At 38.9% G+C, this 20242-nt stretch overlaps 6 protein-coding genes and 1 non-coding gene across 7 annotated transcripts; 4 read left to right on the plus strand and 3 right to left on the minus strand.

Annotated features, from left to right (window-relative positions):
* Positions 1-819: 819 nt before the first annotated feature.
* On the minus strand, positions 820-6366 carry LOC111497221 (pyrophosphate--fructose 6-phosphate 1-phosphotransferase subunit beta-like). The gene is made up of 16 exons (XM_023147945.1): positions 6013-6366; positions 5470-5631; positions 5231-5352; positions 5011-5064; positions 4819-4925; positions 4617-4722; positions 4230-4293; positions 3677-3765; positions 3276-3407; positions 3005-3175; positions 2799-2914; positions 2583-2694; positions 2351-2435; positions 1716-1760; positions 1458-1526; positions 820-1223 (listed from the first exon to the last, which is right to left on the minus strand). The coding sequence occupies exons 1-16, from the start codon at positions 6203-6205 to the stop codon at positions 1147-1149; spliced, it is 1704 nt and encodes a 567-aa protein (XP_023003713.1). The 5' UTR covers positions 6206-6366; the 3' UTR covers positions 820-1146.
* A 338-nt stretch (positions 6367-6704) lies between these two features.
* LOC111497076 (probable transcription repressor OFP9) lies at positions 6705-7510 on the plus strand. Its single transcript, XM_023147704.1, has one exon. It carries the CDS (start codon positions 6882-6884, stop codon positions 7320-7322), a length of 441 nt encoding a protein of 146 aa, XP_023003472.1. The 5' UTR covers positions 6705-6881; the 3' UTR covers positions 7323-7510.
* An 87-nt stretch (positions 7511-7597) lies between these two features.
* Positions 7598-9294, minus strand: LOC111497075 (chromoplast-specific carotenoid-associated protein, chromoplastic-like). The gene is made up of 3 exons (XM_023147703.1): positions 8742-9294; positions 8266-8461; positions 7598-8128 (listed from the first exon to the last, which is right to left on the minus strand). The coding sequence occupies exons 1-3, from the start codon at positions 9191-9193 to the stop codon at positions 7814-7816; spliced, it is 963 nt and encodes a 320-aa protein (XP_023003471.1). The 5' UTR covers positions 9194-9294; the 3' UTR covers positions 7598-7813.
* A 501-nt stretch (positions 9295-9795) lies between these two features.
* LOC111497056 (E3 ubiquitin-protein ligase CIP8-like) lies at positions 9796-11026 on the plus strand. The gene is made up of 2 exons (XM_023147678.1): positions 9796-9922; positions 10057-11026. The coding sequence occupies exon 2, from the start codon at positions 10114-10116 to the stop codon at positions 10771-10773; it is 660 nt and encodes a 219-aa protein (XP_023003446.1). The 5' UTR covers positions 9796-9922; positions 10057-10113; the 3' UTR covers positions 10774-11026.
* Positions 11027-13784: 2758 nt separating this feature from the next.
* Positions 13785-15274, plus strand: LOC111497285 (1-aminocyclopropane-1-carboxylate oxidase 3). The gene is made up of 3 exons (XM_023148045.1): positions 13785-14043; positions 14133-14693; positions 14798-15274. The coding sequence occupies exons 1-3, from the start codon at positions 13888-13890 to the stop codon at positions 15089-15091; spliced, it is 1011 nt and encodes a 336-aa protein (XP_023003813.1). The 5' UTR covers positions 13785-13887; the 3' UTR covers positions 15092-15274.
* A 685-nt stretch (positions 15275-15959) lies between these two features.
* Positions 15960-16082, plus strand: LOC111497520. Its single transcript, XR_002720623.1, has one exon. It is a non-coding gene; the product is annotated as a small nucleolar RNA snoR111 (small nucleolar RNA).
* A 470-nt stretch (positions 16083-16552) lies between these two features.
* Positions 16553-19199, minus strand: LOC111497282 (uncharacterized membrane protein At1g16860-like). Its single transcript, XM_023148041.1, has 4 exons — positions 18242-19199; positions 17504-17659; positions 17193-17404; positions 16553-17101 (listed from the first exon to the last, which is right to left on the minus strand). Exons 1-4 carry the CDS (start codon positions 18992-18994, stop codon positions 16909-16911), a joined length of 1314 nt encoding a protein of 437 aa, XP_023003809.1. The 5' UTR covers positions 18995-19199; the 3' UTR covers positions 16553-16908.
* Positions 19200-20242: the final 1043 nt, after the last annotated feature.

Consider the following 20242-nt stretch of genomic DNA (forward strand, 5'->3'; position numbering starts at 1 on the left):
CTTTGCATTATTATCTAATCAAGGAATTGGGTTTTTATTGGATGGATCAGCAAAGCAAGCAATCATGTGGAGTTGCTGTGTGATGAGTGGGGAGATTACATGATGCCAAAATGGGAGGGAAGCACGTGATAACTTCTCGTTAGAAGCTCGAAACATGGCAAAAGCAAATACCAAACATTTGTTTAAGCATTTTTAAATCTTTTACATTTGGGGATTTAAGAAAGGAAAAAGAAAAGAAGGGGACAGAAAAGGCGCAAAGGAAAATCTGTGCTTTTTGATTTAAACCATTTTGCAGGTTACACAGAAGCTAGCTACTAATGGGTAGGGAGTGGACCCAGTTGGGGCAGACTGAATCAAATACAGATGCTCAGAGACTTTAAACTTTAGAGTCAAAATTCAAATCATTAAGCCTTCAACAATAACAAGATGGCAACTAAAAAAAAGTCCAACTTCTGAATCATATCAGACACTGGATTTGAAGTTTAGGGGTTGTGATCAGGCAGTTCAGTTCAATCACTTGGATCAATGTCTTCTTTTTGACCTTTTTATCAGTTTCTCTCTCTAATTGAAGCACAGTAACCAAAAAAGTAGTGTATCAAAGAGAGAGATAGGTTGGTAGGTACCTTCATACCCCAGAGAGAGAGAGAGAGAGAGAAACAAATAAAGTTGAGAAGAATCTCCTCTCCTGTCTGCAGCATGTAGATTAAGATTATTAGATCAGACCCTATTAGATACATTTCAAATCTTTCATTCAAGAAAATATAAAACATTTCAAATCCATGTTTGTTTTATTATAAAGTAAGAAGTCGAATCAATTTGTTCAAATATGTTAGGCGATTTCCATTATTTGAACTGGTATGCAGTCATAGTCAGATAATCTTGGAAATTTTAGCATTTGGTCCTTGGACAGCAACCCTATCCTTCAAAAAAATTTAATGGTCAGAACCCATTAAACTTACAGAACTCATAATCATACCCCAAAACAGTGAAGATTTTTTATTAGCATCTTACGCCACCGAGCAATGCTAATCAAGCTGAAATTGAAGAAAACTAGGTTCCTAAAATATCGCATAAAAAGGCCAAACAGGCTTTGAACTTCCTCAAGAAATAAATTTTGGGTCGAAACTACTGGGTAAGGATTTATCTTTAAGCTCCAGCTCCAAGCTCCAGGAGGAGAGTATGATTAATAGCATTTGATGCAGGACCCACAAATTGAATAGGACCTGAAATTTCAATTAGGAAGAATGTCACAATTTAATCGAAACAGTGCATGCTTTTCTCATCTTTAAGGCATTATTGACATGTTTTTTTTAACACCCTCATTTAAATATTAGTAAATGCAAAGGGGGAAATAAATTAAATGGCAGCCAGCTGAAAAACATGACAAGGAGATTGTTCTCTTTTTGTTAAGAGCGGACAAGGAATCAGAGAAAGATAGAAGTTGAATGTTTTCTAACCAGGACTAATGTATCGGTTGTTGAATGCCCACTCATCCCTCAATGATGCATACTTCTTGAAAGGGGTACCTGATAATTCATGAATGAATCGGACATTATTGCTTAGTTTTTTCCAGTTGCAGATAAGTACATGAAAGTGATTGGTAAGTATGACAACAGGAAGACACTATTCTAGTATTACACACACACACACACACAAAAAAAAAAAAAATAATAATAATAATAAAAAAAAAAAAAGCTTCCGTTCACAGTTCTTACCATCAATCTCGACCATTGCCTTCTTAATCACAGGCTTAAATTTGCCTGTCACAAAAATACAACTTCAGTGATAACACAAGTATATGAAAATCAAATCATTTGAACGCAACAGCTAAATACATTTGGACTAGGATTCAAGAACCCTCGGGGGGCTAAGCCGCGTCCCATAATAATGAAGTTATCATGAACCAAAAAGAAACTAATTATTGAAATAGGGCCTTTTGTATCATTGATGTTATTAGAAGTTGAAAGCTCCAGAACAATAGATGCTGGACTTTCGTTTAAATTTATGCCAAGCAGACACACCGACCCAGAAGTATTTTGTTTATGTTTGACCTGTAATGTACGGGTATACATTTGGTAGCACCTTTCTTAAAGATGACTTGCAAGAAAGGGTCATTTCTACGACCTTGAACAGGACCTGTTCCAAGGGTTGTACAACTCTATCCTTGAGATCTAAAGAAAGAGCTAATTCTGAACCTTAGAATTTTCACACATTCTTAATGAAAATGGACAAACCACTTTGGGGAGCATGCAATCGAAGGGGGTTGAAAGAAACCACAAGACAAGACTTAAAATTAAGACCATGCATGATAGAGATAACAGAGTGATTAAGATAGCAAGTTGTAGTCTACCATGTCTCCTCTCCACATCCATTAATGATGTCAATGAAGTCCCACCAACAGTCCATTCTTCAACGGGAGCAGCCAAGTTCCCCACCTGGCAGATACACGGAGTATGCACAAATATTTACAGACAAATTATTGACAAACACAGCCAAAAAAATTAGGAATAACAGGAAACTGATATTTGATGGAAGTGTTTGCAGAGATATTGAAGATAAAATGAGCAGAGAATAGGACAGACAGATGATATTAGTCCAGTTTTTCCACTCTGCAGGAGAGATCCAGCACCATAACCCAATGCATAGCAGTAAGTAGAATCGAAATTGGTTGGTAGACCACATCTCCCTTCATATCTGCAAGTTTGACGCACAAGTGTTGCTGTGGAACTCCAACAAAAGGAGAAGAAAGAGAAAAAGAAAGTGAACTGCAGTTCTCAAATAATGAGAAGAATACTTACCCAAAAAAGTGAGATTGCCCTTTAAATTGACCATTGTATGCACCTTCACTCTTCCTCTTCTCCAACTCTGTTTCAACCATCTGAATGAGCATTTTCTCTGTTTCTATTTTAGCTACCTAAACAAGAAAAGAAGAAAAATATCATATCTAACCAAGAAACACCAGCACCTGGGTATCAAAACAAAAACAGAAGGGAAAAAAAATTACCTGAACATTTCCATGTGGATCTCTCTCAAGCATCAATTGTTCTTGGATTGCTCGAGGCAAGAGCTCAAAAAGTTCAAGAGATTGACTAGTGAGTTTCTTTTTCCACAATCCTTCATCATCAACTATTTCATGGGCCAGAATTTCATTTAGCTCTGCAATAAGTTGCTGTACCTGAAAGGCATTCAAGAGCAACATATAGTTTCATTAAACACACAGCTAAGAATGAAGATAATAAGACAGCCATTGCCGATTTTATGAACAAGAATAATACCTCCGGGATGAAGTCAATAAGGCCTTCCGGAATAAGTATCATACCATAATTAAAACCAAGTTCTGCACGTTTGCAGACTACATCTACAATGTAATCTGTGACACTTTTCAGCGTTTGCTTTTGAGCAGAAACCTGCAGCAAATCAATCCTAGTAGTAAGGAACACTGTAGCCTCTACATGCAGCAAAATTTATAACCATCGACCAGAGATTCCCAATCAATCATAAAGTTTTAAGAAGGTCCATTCATAAAAGATGACACAAGTCGAGCATTTAGAATCACTTGCAATGAGCGAGAGTAGAATGCGAGGACACCACAGATAAAAATCTTGTTCCTTTTTCCACAAATTAAAAAAAAAAAAAAACATAATTAAAAATGTAGCTGACAAGAAGTTAATAGTACCTCTTCCCCAATAATAGTAATATTTGGATGAGTCTGCAGAGCACACTCTAGGGTGATGTGTGAAGCAGCACGTCCCATAAGCCTCACAACTGCAGATTCACAAATCAAATAATATGCTAAGAGAAATACGACAACGCAAAAACAAATCAATGATCCACATGCATTCTAAAGCGCTTATTTAGAACTATGTACTAACATAACAACTCATAAATGCCTCTTTCTTGAGGCATCAAACAGTTTATTAGCTGATAAATAAATGTATCCACAACGTAAATAAGCATTATGAATAGATTTTTAAAAAAAAAAGAACATTTTAATCTGTTAGGTAAAGATATACGACTTTCTTAATGTTTTCAAAGAACTATAGAAACTATTATCAAATATCAGAATCATACTGGCGGTATTATTGATGATTATTTTAATCCATAAGGTACCAATTATAAACTGTGTGAACCACCACTCCAGACAGTAGCAAATGGATTTCCATCGGGCCACACAACATATGATTGAATGACAACACTATGGTTCTTAATTTGAGTATTGATATACTTACAATGATAATATTTTCCAGTTGATCTAGCATCTATCATGACATTACCAATCATTTCTGAATAAATCTGCCACATTAGAAACATGAACTTCTTTAATAGTGGCAAATGAACAACGTAGTGCAAATCCAATCTAGTAAAACTGTAAAACCCAGACAACTTTATTCTCTCTGCAAAGTAATAACAAGTCTAAAGCCTTCTACTTCGTAAGAAATCACAAGTTCAAGGAGATGTGTTAACACTTGAGCAAAAACTCGAGATGGTAATATCTACTACCACAACAAGAACAAAATTGAAAAAAGCATTCAAACAATCATAGGGCAAACATGTGTAGTTTACATCAAAAGAATTAACACTATGTTAAGAATTCAACGAGAGAAATGGTTAGTTACCCTGCAAGCTGTATCAAATCCAAAACTTATGGGCACCTCTTTGCATTTTAGATCTCCATCAATTGTTTTGGGGCAACCAATAACCCGGGTCTTCAAATTTTTACTCCTGATCAAAAGAAGAGGTATTATTTCACAAAACATATGATAGATACAACTAAAACAATGTACGGAAAAGCAAATTTTCTTAAATAGAGCAGTCCACCTGAAGTTTTCAGCAAGAAGGCAGGCATTTGTATTGGAATCATCTCCACCAATCACAACAATCCCATCCAAATCAAGCTTTTTTGCAGTTTCTTCAGCTTGTTTGAACTGAAAAATTAAGCCCACTCAACTAAGTTCATATATCCAAGTCACTTCAGCATAATGTCTGACCGTTGAAAAGAAACAGTCTCACCTGCTCTGTTGTTTCAAATTTGTCCCTCCCACTGCATATCATATCAAATCCACCCTGAAAAGGTCTCAATAACCAGCATCAATTATGCTCATACAACAGTTAACTTATTTTACATAGTGATATGATGACCAAGCATTAATATAGAGTATCGAAATCCATTAGAGGTCAACATCGTTACTAGTATTTAAATGTTTAAAGTTGTGAAGCACTCTAGGTTTACCTGATTTCTATATGGATGAATATATTCGGAATTCAATTCCACATAATTACATTTCATAATCCCGGCAGGACCACCCTTGAAGCCATATAACACACTGCCTTTGACATGATCCTGCAAATAATCTATCGCCAACACAGATTTAAAATCACTCAAATCCAAATAATAAAAGAAACATGATTCGGAAGTAGATTAGAATAGATTTATCAGATTTAATTCAGTAAATGTAAAATAATCGTTACCAAAAATTCCGGAAATCACGTTATGTCCTCCGGGGGCCTGGCCTCCAGACAACACGACACCAATCTTCAACTTCTTGTCCGGTTGAGCTTTGTTGGAATTGCTTTGTACCAATTTTGCCGATGGCTGGCCGAAAAGATTAGGAAATAGCTTGGCTATCTCGTCTGCTTAAAACAAACGCAAAGAAGATTAATAAAACGCCTAAATTGCAGTCCTCCTTCCAAAGCCATGCACAGGAATAATAGAAGGAGATACAAGGCTCATGCATCACAAAAATTCATGGAAGTCTATGAAATCAGAAACAGACACCAAAATATGTATTGAGTGAACAGAAAACTCTGAAGCGTAAGCAACAGCTTCCATTTTTAATGTTCCCATTCGATCGAATAAAATCGAAAAGACACTTAAAATTGCTAAAAACTCATTTCCTGATTCAGCAAGCAGCAACCAGATTCTTCAAGGATCAAAAGTAATAATAAACACTACAAGATGAAACAAAAGTGATACATACACAGATCCCGAGAGCATGCAATAGAACAGAGTACCTGGATTGCCAGCGGCAGAGCTAGGGGGTCCATCGACGATCGTGAAGGAACTTCTGAGCACAGAAGGCAGAGGCAGAGTGTGGTCGATACGACTGGACTGAACTTCAGCATACACTGAGGAGACCCGTCCGGACACCGCCGCAGGAGAAGATTTGACGGCGGCTTCACCATTGGAGACGAAAGAACTTGGCATTGTATAACTAGAGAAAGCACGAACACCAGAGAAAGTGATGGTGCGGGAGGCTGAGACTACGATGCTCGACACCGGTGGTTAAACGCCTGAAATATAGAGAATTGTCGGAGCTGGACATTACCATGCTGAACCGAAACTGTGTTGGAAAATGGAAAAAGTAATAATTCAGTTTGGACTCTTTCCTTTGATGCGTTGACAGCTCTCTCCCGGACATTGGACATTGGGTACATTACTATTACCTGGGGCTGGTTTAGGATGCCTAGTTTGATTCTGTGGATCGCTTTTCCAGCAGTATGGGCCTTCAATTCCAGGCCCAAACCTCTCAGCCCATGTATCAAGTAAGCCCGTAACGAGCCCATGGCAGATGGTTCTGGGCCTGAGAGGGGACGAAACGATGTCGTTCCATGCTTCTTTTTGATACATAGATACACTATTCCTTAATTCAAATCAGCCACTATCCCTTAATTCAATTCAGCCATCCCTCAGCCGCCACATAGATACACTGAACAAGAGTTTCTCAAAAGGAAAGTATTAGAGGTGGTCTACTTGAGCACCGTCATTACCTGTTCCAAAGATCACAACTTGAAACCATTTCTAATACTAAAAAGAAGACCCACTTTTCCAATTGTGCGTAAATTATTGTTTTGGCCTTGAATTTCCCTTCAAAGCACCGAGAATGAATGCAGCAGGCTCAAGCCAGCGGCATCGCCAAAAACAGAGAGCATACAGAGCCTTGTGCTGTCGATGCACTTGCAATTGCAGGCTGGGATTTTCTTCTTCAGAAGAAACTGAAAGCTTCGGCTCTGAGCGATTCCCATCAGACTCCAGCGATTCCCACGCCATGGACAAAATGATCAGGGAAAAACAGAGAATTGAAGAGACCAAATTTGTTGTGATGGTGGCTATGGAGAAATGCTCTGATGATCCAAAAGAGGACTTTAGAGTTTCGATGATGGAGATGATTTTGGGTAATGGAATTGAGAAGCCAAAGGATCTACGTAGTCTTTTGAACTGTTATATCTCCATGAACTCCGATGAATGTCATCATGGTGTCATTTCAGAGGTATTCCATGAAGTATGCTGTAATTTGTTTCTGGGCTACGAGACAAAAATTTAGCATTGTTTCTAAACGAATTTTGGAAAAGTAATTTGGATTCTGGAAAGCTCTGGACTTTTAATGGGTGGATTAAAATCCTCCTCGATTATAGTTCTCTCGTTAGAACAGAGAAATTAAAAAATAAATCGATGCGGTTGTGATTGTGACTTGATCAAAACAATCCAAAACCAATTGAATGGCTTGTACGACCTGATTTGCATGATTGAGAACTTAATCGCGAAGAATCCCTTTTGTCTCCATGTTGAAGGAGTTGTGTGATCAGATCAAAAGGGTCATTTCCACTACCACTTCGATCCACATGTTACTCAAGTGACTATAATTTTAAAAGAAGACATGGCTAACTGAAGCTGGCCATTTAAACAGCAGGCGATACCATTTAACTATATGTGGTTCAACTACAACACTTGCTACACCATCTTTAGATAACAATTTAGTTTTCCTATCAACCCTTTAAACAACATTCCCTTAGCAAAGACAATAATAGTATTTGATCAGGGCAGTAAGAGAGCGCTGCCTTCCTTGATGAGTACGAACACACTACCAACATCTCCCCGTGAAATTCGAAGATCTTCGTCGAGATAAGTAGTTAGCAACCACGACTCTGGTTTGGTGTTTGGGATCGAGAACTTGATTGGTGGTTGGCTAGAAATCGTCTTCGCCACATTTGAAGCAGTGTTTTGGATGGAGGATATGATGCCATTGAATGGTGAAAGATCGATCTTTTGTCCAAGAAACTCCACATTCTCTGGTATCACTATTGAATCCGTCAGCTGGGGTGTCCCAATGACGCCTTCTTCAAACTTGATCTGGAAACATAGTTGTGGGAAAAGCAAATATTAGCTGATTACAAAGTCTCAGAGTTGAAATCCCCAAACAGACAAGAAAATCCTAACTTGTCTGGGTTCAGACTGCCGGGTCAAAGGCAGATTTGTTCTAGCTTTACCTGTACGCGCTGAGGACTTCGAACTTCAAACTTTGCATTAGTACTAATGGAAGTGGTAGCCAGAGGGCCAGAAAACTGGACAGAGTTTTGAACAGTGAAGCTCTCTGAATCAATTGTCTGTGAAATTTCTTCCACTTTCACCAATGGAAATGTACTCCTAGACAACAATGGGAACAGACCCGAGAACGATGTGTACCTACAACCCCAAACATTCATGGTTGAGAAACCTATGATGACAACAAATTTCTAATGCAGAAACGCTTCCAAGAGTACTAGAAACAGCCTTAAAAGAAATTTATACAAAACAAGATGTTGGGGCAGTTACAACCACCTCAATTTCAAGTTTCAAATCCCATCAGAGAAACCCAGAAATTAGATTAAACTTGTTCGTTCATATAGTATTATAGGAAGCCGTTTATAAATTGCACTGTTAAGAGAAATAACAAACTAGGTTACGATATGATTAGGGCACTTACGCGAGAATCCATTTGCCATTGAGAAGAGTTAGGGCCTCCGTAGGAGCTGGTGTAGGATTCTTCGCTTCCAGTTGCGTAATCAGCTCCACAATCTCCGCTCTAGTTTCGCTAGACGCTCTTAATCCACGATCAGTTCCGTAAAACGAGTCCACCAACGCCTTCTTCAGTTTATAGATCTCCGATTGCTCCAGAGGCTCCTCTTCGGCGACCGCCACAGCCGAACCATCATCGTACGGCTCCACCTTCTCCTCCCCCCACTCGTCATCGTTCCCCACCGCACGGATCTTGAACACAGGTCTAGCCGAGATTGCCGACTTCCCTGCCGCTACTCTGGCTCCGGCCCCAATCGAGCTGATGGGGAAAATCGAGGGCTTAGAAATCGGCTGAGGTTGCGGTGGATTCAGTGAGAGAGTCTTGCACGGAAGTTGATTGAATTGAGAAACAAACGCCATTTTTTTCCCTGTATTTTACCGAACTCAGACAAACAAACACACAGCACAAATTGAAAGACGAGGACTTCCACAACAGCTACGTCTCAAATACCATTCCAATTGGAGCAAACGAGAGGGACGATTAAATAGATGCGAAATGAAACAAGAGGACAATTCTACCCCTGATCTTCGCGACTGCCTTGAAACCTGTCAATATTTTAAAGGGCAAATTGGACCTTATGAAAGTAATGGCTATTTGATAATTGCACAAAATGTGGTGTGTCAAGATTGGAACACGTGGTGCATTCAGGAGGGAGACGGTAGCTTAGCGTATGAGGCGCGAAATTAATTAATTCAATTAAACACGCATTTATTTCTAAGAACATATATAAAACCAGCTATGAATTTTAAAACAAACAAAAAAACTAAAAACGGAATAATTATTAAGAAAGTGTGGTGTAACTCGTGTGTATAAAAATAAAAATAAAAAACAATTAATTATAGACATGGATCTAAATCAAAATTACAAAAATGTCGTATCATTTTTAAATATATTTTTAATTAATCAACAAAATTTGTCTTCTTCTCTACTCTCTTAATTAAGATTAAGATTTGCATTTGAGACCCTGGCGACTTTTTATTTTCCCCTTAGGACCCTTCCCTTTCCGGGGCTCCGAGAGGAGTTTTAATACAGAGAGGTGGATATCATCAGAATCTTTGAAGAAACTCACGAGATATCCATGGCGAAAGGTAATCATAATTCCTAATCCCAACTATTTTACATTTCCCCCCCAATGCCGTTGTTGTGTTGAGTACCATTTTGGATTTTGTTCCTTCCAAATTTAGAGATCGGAAAAATGAATCTTCTCAGTTTGATTTTACAGGAAGCGGCCAGGCGAGAAAGGGAGGCTAGGACGATTTGGGGATTTTTCAGCGATCAAATGGACGGTGACGATGGAGGGAGGCGGCGGCGGAGGCGGAGTTTGAAGCAACGGCTAGGATTTAAAGTCATGCGCTGTTGTGGTGCTACTTGGGGTTTCCGGCCGGCCACAGTGAGTGTTAGAGGCGGCGATGACGATGACGATGACGACGACCGGATTGAACCGGATGTGGAGGTGATGAACACGCCACAATTTCCGGAGGAAAGGGAGTTGGATCTCCGTTGCTTGAGTCCGTTTAATATTTCGTCGCCAGCGTCGTCCGGTATGAACTTGGCCACCGCTCTGGCGGCGGAACGTCGTTTGAGAGAGTCGCCACGTGGAACGGAGGAGGGATTTGTGGAATCGAGCACCGAGTTCGCTTCATTTGCTGGAATGATGGGCAGCGGAACGCCGTTGAGGGTGTCACTGATGCGGCTGCTGGAAGAAACAGACGGTGGCGGTGGCGGTGGCGGTGGTGGGAATTTGGGAGTGACGGAAAAAAAGATAGAAGAGGCGAGAAATGATTCGGTGTGCTGCGTATGCATGGGGAGGAAAAAGGGCGCAGCATTTATCCCATGTGGTCACACATTTTGTAGGGTGTGTTCGAGGGAGCTGTGGTTGAATCGAGGATCATGCCCACTTTGCAACCGTCCGATTCTCGAGATTCTTGATATATTTTGAAGCACCACGAGAAGTATGATGCAGATTAGAACAGAGGATTGTTGGCGACGGGGAGAGAAAGTGCATTTGCATTTTGCCTCAAGATCCGAGACAGAGTGTTTTCATTGGACGGTGCTGAACGACGCCGTATCTGGGCGACATGTGGATGCGAGTAACCAAACGTCTTCACCTTCGATAAAATACTTAATTAATAGTTTCGATGTAATAGATTAATTTAAACCTTTTATAAATCGGATTGAACAACAACCGCTATCGCTCTTTTTGTTCCTCTTTTTTTTTTAATATAATAATAATTTTACTTCCAAAGTTTTGATGGGCTTCGTCGGCCCTTTCCAAAGTGGACCATCGAAACTCGTGGGCCAGATAAATATTGGGCTTTTCAATTAATTTGAAATGGGCTTTTCAATTATTTGGGTGGGGAATTATGTGTTCAAACGATTTTTGGAGAAACGTGCATGGGGAAGATGGGAATGACAGCAGCCAACCAACCAACCTGAAAAAATAATAGTAATCAATAAAGTTTAGTGTCACTTCAACTGGGAATCTCTTGTCTTTTCTACCTTATTACTCATTTATTTTATTTCATCAAAATAAAATAAATATTATATTTTCATCAAAATCTATTAATTTTATTTCAAAACCATGAAGAAAAAAAAGCATAGGTCATTCTCCCGTCTCAGAAATTCGGATCCTGTCGCACGTGACAGCCTTACAATTGCATGTGCTTAGGTTAAATGATACTGCAGCCTCGGTACCCATCGTCCCATCTTCCCAACCTATGCATGTACTATCCAAAATATTAATTAAATTTATTTTATTTTTTACCACCATTTTTTCATATATATATATATATATATCAAAAAAAAAAAAAAAAAAAAAANATATATATATATATATATAAAAAAAAAAAAAAAAAAAAAACATTAGACAGTCCCACACAATCTAAGGTCGAGTGATCGGCCACTCGTTAAGTCATTTTCCAACCATCCTGATTTTACTTTTTTTTTTTACTAACGTGAAAATTAATTAGGATAAAGCTGAAAGGGATAATATTAAAATTATTTTTTTAAGATAATTATGAGAATTAAACCAAGTTTGATATCAAATAATTATATTTAATTTGAAGTACATGTACAAAGCTTGTTTCCAATAAAAAGTGGTGACAAGAAATGGCATCCAATTTCCATCACTACCTAAAACCCAATCTACCCGAATGGTACCATATTATTCTTCTACTTTATTATTATTATTATTATTATTTTATTTTTTTTTAAGGAATAAGAGCTTTTAGATTTACAAAAAGAAATATTGTTTTGAATAATAGTTAGTGTTATTAATTAATTAATTAGGGAGTTGGAGTTGGAGTTGGGGTTGGAACATGACATGTGCAGCCATAGGTGAAGCAGAGAATTGATTGAGATGGAATATCATTTTGTGGGAGACCAAACAGGAAACAACCCACCAAATGCCCACTCATAATAAACTGTTGTTCCATTTGGGAAACAACTTATGTTCATGGAACCTGAAACTTGATCCAACCCCAACATGCCCTTCGGGTCCTACACTTCCCCCATCTCCCTCCCTCTTTATTTTATTCTCTCATCTTTGCATCCTTAAACACACAGACACCATGATGCTCAGTATACCACAATCCCACCTTCCCTAATCTTAGTCCGGTTAAGATTAAGGTTAGGGTGCCTCAATCCTTAAAAGTTGAAGCGTCGTATTATTTATTAACAATAATTAAATAGACCCTATCCAGTAAATATCTTTCTAATAACGAATTTGACTATGTTTGTGACCCGTGATCGATCCCCGTAAGTGCGATTTTTAGAACTATGATATTATTATATTTAAATTAATAACATAGGAAGGGAGTACAACAATTAATTATAATTTCAGTTAATTAGCAGCAAACCGTGATCAATTTTTAAATAAATGGCGATCTAAAATTAATACAACAGTTTAGGGGAGGGTCTAATCTAATGGTGTCAGTCAACTCCCGGTCAGCCCACAGAAATAAACGAAATTATCTGCCCATTGTTTAGTTTAATTAATAACTATAAAAAAAAATTTGTTTTTTTTTAATTCAAAATTTTAAATACCCTATTACCTTATAAAGCTACCCTTCACATCATAGATTGATCTAATACGTACTTTTCTTTATTGGGTAACGGTAACTCCATATATTAATAAGAAAAATTCTCACCATCATAATCTAGGGAGTTTTGTCTATCTAAAATTATTTTAAAATAAAATTTTAATTTAAAAGAATATAAAAAAAAATTATAAAATATCTTAATTATGAACTACAAAACTTTATGGCGGGTTAATTGGGAGTGATAAATATTTTTAATATATAGTTTCATCATATTATAAAGGTAGCGGAGTTTTTACCAATTCTAAGGTAAATCAAGACAGAAAGAGATGACATTGAAATAAAGTACTTTTTAATACGCACATATAAGAAAGAAAAGAAATAAATCATACAAAAATTAGGATAAATAAAATTACTTTATGGTTAATTAAAATTTTGAATACATTTATTTAAACTACAAAAATATCTTGATGAGGTAGGAAAAATGAAGAGATAAATTGACACCTCATCTAGAAAAGTGTATTCAACAATTAGGCTGTCAAATCATTCAAAAGTTAATAGTAAAAAGTGTACTTTAAAATGAATTAAAAAAAAAAAAAGTGAAAATTTAATTTAAAGATTTATATTTAGTGATTTAAACTTTATTAAGGGTAAGGATTACGAACAATATGTTAAGTGAGAGTGGTCGAAGTAAAAAACAGAGGTCAAATAGTGGGATGTGGGCCCGACAGAACACACTCACAGTCACAGCGGCGAAGCAATGGTCCACCTCAATTCCCACGATTACAAACACACAAAGACAGGGTCCCACTTCCTTTAATTAATTAACTAATTAAGTCTTGAATCCATAAGCTAATTACTCTTGCACTTCTCTGTTTCTCTCTCTAATTAGTTGCATGTGACTTCATTTCCACGGCATGTTCCATCTCCTTCATGAATGATTTGTTTAAATTAAAAAACTAATTAGCTTCTCCTTTTGTTTTCTCTCTCTTCCACGCCTATAAATTGCGAGCGCCATGAACACCACACCACATCCAAACAGAGTGAGTGAAGAGTTTGAAGAAATGGAGATGGATTTCCCTGTTATCAACATGGAGAAGCTTAATGGCGAAGACAGAGGAGCTGCCATGGAGAAGATCAACGATGCTTGCGAAAACTGGGGATTTTTTGAGGTATAAGTTGTTTTCAACGATGGGTTTTGTTTTGATTTGATTGAATTTGATTAAAAGTGTGTTAATTTGATGGGTTTTGTGGAATGAAGTTGGTGAATCATGGGATATCACACGAGCTGATGGACGAAGTGGAGAAGCTGACGAAGGAGCATTACAGAAAGTGTATGGAGCAGAAGTTCAAAGACATGGTGGCGAGCAGAGGCCTGGATTCCGTCGACACTGAGATCAACGACACTGATTGGGAAAGCACTTTCTTTTTACGCCATCTTCCCGTTTCCAACATGTCCGAGATCCCTGATCTCGATGAGGATTACAAGAAGGTGATGAAGGAATTTGCGGTGGAATTGGAGAAGCTAGCTGAGCAGCTTCTAGACCTGTTATGCGAGAATCTTGGGCTTGAAAAAGGGTATTTGAAGAAGGCTTTTTATGGATCCAAAGGCCCCAATTTTGGGACTAAAGTCAGCAACTATCCTCCCTGTCCTAAACCAGAGCTTATCGAGGGTCTTAGAGCCCACACTGACGCTGGTGGCCTTATTCTCTTGTTCCAAGACCACAAAGTCAGTGGCCTTCAGCTTCTTAAGGACGGCAAATGGGTTGATGTCCCTCCAATGCATCACTCCATTGTCATCAATTTAGGCGATCAGCTTGAAGTATGCCACTTCCAACTTTTTCTTCTATTTTCATTCCTTTTCCAACACACACACACACACACACAAAGAAAAAAAAAAGTGTAATGTTTTATCCATATTTATAGGTTATTACAAATGGAAAATACAAGAGTGTAATGCACCGGGTGAAAGCTCAACCGGATGGAAACAGAATGTCGTTAGCATCATTCTACAATCCAGGAGACGACGCCGTAATCTATCCGGCGCCGGCACTGGTGGAGGGAGAGGAAGCAAGCAGCAAACTTTACCCAAAATTTGTGTTCAACGATTACATGAAGCTGTACGTGGGGCTGAAGTTTCAGGCAAAGGAGCCAAGGTTTGAGGCCATGAAGGCCACGGACTCCACCAATCTCCAAATGGGTCCAATTGCGACTGTTTGAGCAACTCCCTTTGGTGAAAAGAAAGGGCATTTTGTTTATTAGAAACAAAATTTAGTGGTACATTAGTGCAGATGTTTCGTTGTTTGGGGAACAGTGTCTTATTTTCTATTTTGTAGCCGCTTAGGAGGCATGAAGGCTTCTTGTTTCTACGTGTGTGCTTGGTTTTTGAAATATGGTTTGTTGGGATTCAATCAAAATAGAGTTGTTGACATCTTTTGTGATGGATGGCAGAGGCAGTGGACAAGGGATTTGCAAAATCTGATGGAAGGATAATATGATCTTGTAGTACTCAAAACAAGACTGCACCTAATGTGATTGGCTTGAGAAACCTCTGACATTATGGTGGGAATGAAAAGCTAAAAAAGAACCCAAATGATGTGAGACATTACTCATGAATCAAGGTTTCTAAATTTGTGTCCAATTGGAACACATAAATTTTAATATAACCCTTTGATCCAATAATTAAATTTTACATTACTCTAATTAGGCCATATTATTAAAATGTCATCAATAATGAATAAAACGCACGTTATAATGGATAGACAGCCGGCCGACTTGTCGTCATACATGCATCGATTCGTCGTAATGAGAGAAGGCTACAATGGTAATTAACGGAGGAAAGATTTGCTAGGGTTTAGAATTGAAAACTTACAAATGGCGCCGCTATTGGAACGAAGCAGGTCGCTATAAATTCTTGCGATCCTGCTACGGTGAAGCCAGAAACTAAAATGCAGACGGACCTGGTTCAGAGCTTCTTCTTCTTCTTCCTTTCTTTTTTTCCGAAAGGGTTTTCGTTTAGTTTGTGTTCTTCTTATTCTTCATGAAATTCATTCAAGTTTTCTGTGGATCAAAAGCCTCGCTTCTCAATTTAAACGGTGCTTGAGATCATATTCTCTAGCGCCGGAGATTTGGCGAGGTATAGCGAAGGCCGAGATATCGTTTCAGTCGTCATTTGTTATTGGTTGGCGATTCGATTGTTGCTCGTCCACATTCTCGTTTCCGAATAAATCTATTTCGTGACTTTGATTTCCTGATAATATCTGTCTACTTATCTCAACTTTTGAATCGGCTCGAACCCTAGTTCGTTCTTTTTATCCTTCCTTGTATGGTTTCAAAATCAATTTTTAGAATCTTAACAACAGAGTTTACCTGTGACCTTTTCTTTTAGTGCTTCGACCCGAAGCAATAGCTTCTAGCTAGTTCAGTACTCTTTTTTCAATTGATTTCTTCAAGAACATCTTACACGCTACGACTTCAAAAACTTCTTTTCGGAAACTTTTTTCACTTGGTTATTCTGAGTTTTGCATCTTGTAGTTACCGAGCTGAAACTGATGCTTCCATTCACATGTTCAAACGAACCAGAATCTGATCTTACACAAACTAGAATTTTGAATGTTGAATCGGCGAGAAAGCAAGCAATATCCAGCTGGGAGAATTCGGATTTACATTAAAGAAGATTCGTAATAAAACTCAAATATTAAGGCAATTATCACCGAAAAAAAACATGCAAATGTCGGCTCCCGTGAGATTTCCCACTAGAGGGGATGAGTTTTATGTACATAATAGGTAAAGAGCCTTGTGGCTTCTTAACGCCATTAGCTCTTCATGTACAGTAACTCCATAGATAACAGATAATACTTGTTTATTATCTGATAGTATGCATTCTTTGATTTGCATCTTCTAGGCCAACTTATCTGCTCTTTTTTTCTGATAAGAGTTTAAACCTGGAAAAGAAAAGTTGTATATATAATGATCGGATTCCTTTTCACATCCTTCCGATGCTTACTCGGAAACTTTGTGATGAGACTATGGCTTATCTACACGGGAACCACATCTGCATTCTGATTTTCGTCACATGTTATGATTAAACCTTCAACGTAGGTGGGAAGGAGGCAACGAGCCCATTGGCATCCTGTCGAGACGGGCTCCGCTGATGGAACTACCATGAGGACATTATCATGCCGCCGAACAACTCCCATCACACTCACGGTGCTTCCTTCCTTGATGTACCTGTAAATATGTAAATTAGTTTTCATCAGAATGTGACATGAAAATGGTGGCATCCTGATCATGTAAGGAAAATGTGGTGTTGGTGTAATACCCTTCTTTAAGGCGCATCACTCTGTCATCGCAAGAGAGTTTGCGATCTGCCAGCCAGCGTAGGAAGCCTGGAGACAAGTCTCGGTTTTCTTTAGTCACATCGACAACTGTTGAGGGTTTAACAAACGGAGCAACCTTGGCACCATACCCTGCTTTCACCAGTGCTCTTAACCCAGATTGGAAGTCTGATATGTAAAAGTCAGCTACATATCTCTGTATCAGTCGAAGAAAAATTTACCAAAGTTGAGAACTAATAGCCATAAGCCATCCATCAAGTTCTAAGAAACTGGTAAATAGAAGAAAAGAAGTGACCTCAGAATATCTAGATCCCCAAGAAAAGCAGCGGTGTTTAGGATTTGCAGGTTTTCCTCCCCATCCTTTATACTCATACAGCTCTGTAGACACATAAACGCACCTGGGTACTCTCTGGTAAGATGATTCTAGTGGAATACTACCGCAGGTGACCACCTAAAAAGAACACAACAAAAGATCTTAGCTTTCACCTACCAGGTTTAGTTGTATGAATTTGCAGGTTCATGTAAATGAATGGCTGAAGCTTATCTACTGATCTATATTGCATTTGAAATCATTGGTGATTGATGTGAAGTGAGGTTTGGTTAGGTTTGGTTTGGTCTGTTTTCATAATTAAGTTTTTTCAATAATTAGTGGTCAACGCCACCAACAACCAGATTGTGGAGTAAGCAGAGTATTTGAAGTTTCCAAAAACAGCTGGGAGTTCCGAAGTAGATGCAAAACGAAGCCTGTAGATGTGCCAATATTGAGTTCCTGCCTAACAGGAGCTTAGCAGAAGAGTACATAGGTAGCTAGTTTAATTTATGAGAATGATGCCATGGTGGTGGTTAGGATGGTCAAACGGATTACAGAAGCTGAACAAACAAGTTTCAATTTTTAATATGGAAAGGAAAGATGCTCAATGATTAGCCATAAGATGAAGAATGATTTGAGTCATATTACTTTTAATTAAATACCTCATTAACTTCTCAACATACAAAAACAAAAAAAAATCTGAAAGCGAGAGAAGAAAATTACCCCAGTGACCTTCACGTACTGTCCATCAATAGCACCTCTGAGCTCAGCCTCCGGATACCTTCGTACAAACCCTATCAGTCCCTTTTTACCCCAAGCAATATTCCAAAGAACCGCAACCACCGCCGGGACCAGTATCCCTCCCACTGCCACCAGTAGAATCGGCTTCTTCACCGCTACCATTAGAAACGCGCCAACCAACAAACCGGTGGCTAAAACTCCTAGAAACACCCATACCACCGCCTTCGAAACCTTGAACCCTATTTTCACATCCTCGCTTATACTCGTCACCGCCGACCCGTACATCGTCTTCCCAAATGACGTCGTCTGCTCCAGTGGACCGGAGCGGCGTCCTCCACCGACGCTGCCGGACGATCCAAGGGGACCGGATCCAATAGGGCCAGAGGTGATAAGCCCGGTGGGCTGAAGCGAAATCGGGCCGGAAGATTTCTTGGAGATCGGACCGGAATTGGAGTGCTTAATGACAGGTCCGGAATTAGGGCCGGATCGGACCGATCCGCTGTTGTGCTGAGAGGAGGAGGAAGGGCGAGAGGATTTGGAGTGAGGAGGAGCGGAAGTTGGAGAATCAACATGAATGTCAAACATTTTAGCAAGGTCCCCGGATTTCTTGATGTCCCCGCCAGTGTAAGGTACGGCGCGTGAGCCCATTGTCGGCTGCCGCTCCTTGAGCTGTTCAGGGCGGCCGGAGACATAGAGGCCGCTACTCAGCTGGTGAGATGGAATCCGAGAGGCCATTGAAAGTGAAAAGATGAAGAGAATGAAGAGAATGAAGTGGAAGTGGAAGTGGAAGTGTTGGTGAATGAGCTGAGAAGAGGAGAAGAAGAACGAACAGAGTAATGGAGTTGGAGCAGAGAAGGGTGGGGAGGGAGGGTATGAAATCACAAAAATACCCCCTTCAAGTCCAATCAGTAAATTTGAAACATGGCGACTATGGAAAGAAGTGAGATAAGAGTTTGATGAATAATGAAGAAATGAAAGAGGTTATGTTTTTCTGAATTTACCATTCTATCCTCTGCTCTTTTATTTATTATTTTTTTAAAGATTTTATCTTAAATGTTTTACGGTACAGTTTTGAATTTCTTTGAAAATTCTTTTACCGCCTCTGTGTCACCCAAAAAAGACCAACGATCATAATTATTTATATCATTTTCTACGGCTTTCTTTCTTTCTTTTTCTCTTTATTTATTTTCCAAAATTAAAATTTCTAATACATAAATGGATCTTTCCTGCATTGGAATAAAATATATTTTTAAGGGGATACTTACGGAAAGCTAATGGTAGAAAATGGATCAAGCTTATCCAGTTTAGTTGAGAACAGAAGAAGGGTGGAATAAGCTAATCTTAACAAAACTAAGTGGGCACCCAGATCCAAACACCCCCCCCCTTCCAGCACAAAAATGTCTGGAATAACCTAATCTTATCATTTTCATTTACCACCCCCTTCCCTAAATCTCTTACGTTATATGGCTTACCTCCAATTTCCCTTCATTTCTTTTTCAAAAAAATTTAAATTTTAAACCTCTTCTTTTAATTGGGCCCTCAATTTAAAATCGGTCTCGTTGGGCCCACTCGAGATCTTCTCCAAGTGTGTCATCACGTCCTCCGAATTTGCCTTCGACGGCCCAGATCCTCACATTTTTTGTTTTCTACAAATTAAATATCAGTGCCACGTGGGACCCCTCGTTCCCTCCACCGGTAGATCTCACGTCCACGTCACCGCCCTCCCTCCTATGTGTAAAAACCTCTTTTCTTGGCTTCATTTCGCTCTGGGTGCAGATGTGGACGCTTCTTGATCCGATCCATCGGTCAGAATTTTGCCAACTCTGATCTCATTGTTGGAAGATCAGCGGACAAGGACTAAATTATTCACGGATTGAAACGTCTAAACCCAACGCAACCGGTTCAATACCGGTTTGATTTTCCAATTTTCCTAAACCCCAAAATCAAAGCACCGACACGTATATATTATAAACTTTAACTTCC

This window comes from Cucurbita maxima, unplaced genomic scaffold (assembly GCF_002738345.1).
Source record: "Cucurbita maxima cultivar Rimu unplaced genomic scaffold, Cmax_1.0 Cma_Scf00023, whole genome shotgun sequence".
Classification (NCBI taxonomy): Eukaryota; Viridiplantae; Streptophyta; class Magnoliopsida; order Cucurbitales; family Cucurbitaceae; genus Cucurbita; species Cucurbita maxima.